Source organism: Nanorana parkeri, unplaced genomic scaffold (assembly GCF_000935625.1).
Source record: "Nanorana parkeri isolate BGI_ZX_2015 unplaced genomic scaffold, ASM93562v1 scaffold3158, whole genome shotgun sequence".
Taxonomy (NCBI): domain Eukaryota; kingdom Metazoa; phylum Chordata; class Amphibia; order Anura; family Dicroglossidae; genus Nanorana; species Nanorana parkeri.
Window position 1 is genome coordinate 5,495 of NW_017309426.1, and position 3,995 is coordinate 9,489.

The window sequence follows — 3,995 nt, forward strand, 5'->3', positions numbered from 1 at the left end:
AACATTGCTCTACCCGAGCCGCCCAACATTGCTCTACCGGAGCCGCCCCCCACTGCTCTACCGGAGCCGCCCGCCATTGCTCTACCGGAGCCGCCCGCCATTGCTCTACCGGAGCCGCCCAACATTGCTCTACCCGAGCCGCCCAACATTGCTCTACCGGAGCCGCCCGCCATTGCTCTACCTGGAGCTGCCCGCCATTGCTCTACATCGGCACCTACCTGACAATACTTCAAGACGATGTTGAAGACGTGCGTTGTGCTTCCCATCACCCCCACGCCGATGCTGTCCAGGATCATCCGCTTACTTCTGTAGCGCACGATGTCAGAGAGGTGCACGGGGCGGATGCCGTGGATAAAAGACGCAAAGCTGTTGGTGACCGTCTCTTCCAGCTGGTTCCCATCGACCACTGAAGGAGATGGAAGGTCATTGTTAGTGGTCGCCGTTATATTACAGGCAAAGCGAAGTCTGCCGCCCAAGTCGCCAATCAGCGTCTCCGATAGATCAGATCTGATTGGACGGCAGCTTCCGCCCCGGAATAACTATACAATGAGTCCGGACATGAAACACGTTTCATTATTTCAGCGTTACCTTTGGCGGCCGACTTGTGGATGTGTCTGGAGAGGCGCTGAAGATTCTTCGTTTTCTGGAATAATAATAAAAAACAGACGTGTGAGTGAATCTTCCATCAACAAACAGACATGTGAGTGAATCTTCCATCAACAAACAGACACGTGAGTGAATCTCCCATCAACAAACAGACACGTGAGTGAATCTTCCATCAACAAACAGACGTGTGAGTGAATCTTCCATCAACAAACAGACGTGTGAGTGAATCTTCCATCAACAAATGACGGAATTTACTGTCTACGGGTGAGAATTAGGGTGAATCTCTGATCTGATGGTGGAAGATTTGGGTCATTGTTGTAGCGCACAATGCGTCCACCAGAGGTCACTACAACCTCACCCCTCCCCCTGTGGCTCCGGCTGCGCTCATCGCCCAATATATGTAAAAAATGACATTCCGGAAATAAATATCTGACAATAATTCATCATTCCAGAGCTGGGAAAACCGCACAATTCTTGTATGTAAAAGTTACATTTTCATGTTATTATTCACCCTCGGTGAAACACAATTCTGTAAATAATAATACATATGAATCATTATTGGGACCTCCGACCATTAAACTTGTTCCCAGTGACTGGCGATGAGTAACAAATGTCACAGAGCGGATTTCAGACACAATTCCGCATTCACCAAAATTTTACCAAAATTGATGTGTAATTTCTGTCACGCGGAAACTGCCGGATGAGATGTGAGGAGAAAAAATAACATGAAAAAAACAAAAGTTTTTATAAAACTCCGCCTCCTTTTCTTTCTGTTTTTTGCTTTTATTTTGGTGCATTTTGTTGTGTTTTTTTTTTATGTGTTTAATTTTTTCATTTCCTGTTATACAGATATTGTGCTCATCATGACATTCACCCAGGCCATATTTCCCGTTATATTCCATAACAATAATGATATTTGTATATGAAATAGGAAAGACTACAATGTGTCATACGTGTGACATAGGGAGCGATTTAGATACATTGTATTTCGATATTTGAATCTCCTCTTTCTTGTCTATTTATTTCCTCCGTCATCTATAGAACTTCTCGTTTGGCTTTTTTTGTGAGTTTCTTATTTATTTCTTGTCTTTGAAGTTCATTTGTATCTTAGTTTCCTCCGTAATCTTCTCCTTCTTCCCATTTCCCGTTATTCTATTTATATTATTACATGGGGGGGGGAGTTTAGACATTTGTAAAGGAATAATAATGAAATAAAGTTGGAGCCGGAATGTCAGCGAAGGATCACTCTTCCGGGTCATGGGATCTTTGTAAAACATAAAATCGAGGCAACTGGACTTGCTGAATTCTTGAAGACGTTCCGCTTGTCATCCGACATTCTGAATCGAGGAAGCTGGTCGGATGAGCAGCGGAACGTCTTCAAGAATTCAGCAAGTCCAGTTGCCTCGATTTTATGTTTTACAAATGTCATTATTTCTATTATTTCTTCTCCATATTATTGGAATTAAAGTAAAATCACAAAACAAAAGCATAAACCCCAAATACGAGGAGGGGACACGACACACCAAACATGTCTCTTCCAATATTTCAAGTTACTTTATGTTCTTTCTCTCCTACAAAAATGCCTCAAAACCCCCAAAACCACAAAGCCCAATTGCAAGCCTTAAGCATTGTTCATTCCCACTTCCCCGCTGACTGGAATCCACTTTATCTAATTGGCAGAATTGTTACTGAAATAATGGAAATTTTGGTAAAATATCAGCAAAGTGAAATCGGTGAATTTGGCTCGTCTTGTTACATCGCTACATTGTATATAGAAACCTGAAGTATTTATCTGATATTTGTATTCCACTTTCTATAAAGTTCTATGGAGGTAAGGACCCTCATTCACCTCCAGCCTGAAACATGTCAGGACATCCTCTTCTAGAGGAAAAAACTTCATTTCAACTCTTAACATAAAATTCTGTTTCATTTTCTGCAAAAAATGTTTCATGTGATTGACCTGAAGAGAAGACGTCCAATGATAGAGAGACACAAGTCTGTGTGTGTGACATATAATAATAATAATGGTCCATTGTCCCTCCATACATTGGACGTCCTCCAACAACTCACCTGAAGAGAAGACGTCCAATGATACAAATACACAACTCTGTGTGTGTGATATATAATGATAATAATAATAATGATGATGATGATTTCGGTCCATGGCTCCGCCATACATTGGACGTAGACCAACAACTCACCTGGAGGGCTCCGGAGAACATGTTGAGAGTTGTCTCAGGTTTGTCTCTTGGGATGAATTCTGTGAGTTGGTGTCTCAGCTGATGGTGGCTTCCTCTATTTATTTCTCCACAGACACACACATGTGATGACATCATCATTGGGTCACAGGAAGGGGGCGGTGACATTGTTAGTTTACATTCAGGAAACAATTGCTGAATATTTGTTGGGAATTTTTGCAGAGAACATAACGTGTTAATGACAGAAGTCTGACTCACCGGAATGTCACAAATATTGACTTGGCTCTTATTCTTTGTTGTCTGTCCTCAAAGGTCTCAGAATTTCCCCCAGCCATTTACTTCTGACCCCCTCTACCCCTCCCCCCCCCGCAGCAATATACACCTGACCATGGTGACAACCGCCTCATATTGTTCTATTTCTGGATCACCAGGAACCTGAAGAGAGAAAATACATCAGAAGATCGCAATGAGATGCTGAAGGCGAGACGACTCGTCCAATAAAATCTCCCATTAGAGTCACATCTCTTCCTGGACGACGTTTCCGCATCTGACTTCTTCCTCATACCAGAAATAATAATATCGGAGATTGTGTGATCGGAGATTGATCGGAGATTGTGTGATCGGAGATTGTGTGATCGGAGATTGTGTGATCGGAGATTGATCGGAGATTGTGTGATCGGAGATTGATCGGAGATTGTGTGATCGGAGATTGTGTGATCGGAGATTGAGCGGAGATTGTGTGATCGGAGATTGAGTGATCGGAGATTGAGTGATCGGAGATTGTGTGATCGGAGATTGTGTGATCGGAGATTGTGTGATCGGAGACTGTGTGATCGGAGACTGTGTGATCGGAGACTGTGTGATCGGAGACTGTGTGATCGGAGACTGTGTGATCGGAGACTGTGTGATCGGAGACTGTGTGATCGGAGACTGTGATCGGAGATTGTGTGATCGGAGACTGTGTGATCGGAGATTGATTTGCAGTGTCGGGGGATTTGGAGGTTTTTTATCTATTGCAGATATTTATTGATCGGCAACAATTTCCGTATTTCCCATCAGACGTCTGCCATTCGTTTCATTCCGAATATCTGAATAAAAATATAACGAAGAATCCGAACATTTTGGATGCTACTGAAATGTTTCCCGATTGTCGGAGACTGTGTGATCGGAGACTGTGTGATCGGAGACTGT

General features: G+C 43.0%; 1 protein-coding gene across 1 annotated transcript in view; it reads right to left on the reverse strand.

Annotated features, from left to right (window-relative positions):
* The window catches only part of LOC108802827 (cis-aconitate decarboxylase-like), a 6,195-nt gene extending 3,223 nt beyond the window's left edge, over positions 1–2,972 (reverse strand). The window contains exons 1-3 of the mRNA XM_018574679.1: positions 2,808–2,972; positions 589–643; positions 219–406 (exon numbers count right to left, since the gene is read on the reverse strand). Of these exons, the coding sequence (XP_018430181.1) occupies positions 219–406; positions 589–643; positions 2,808–2,972 (408 nt within the window). The remainder of the gene's footprint in view (positions 1–218; positions 407–588; positions 644–2,807) is intronic.
* Between the last annotated feature and the right edge of the window lie 1,023 nt (positions 2,973–3,995).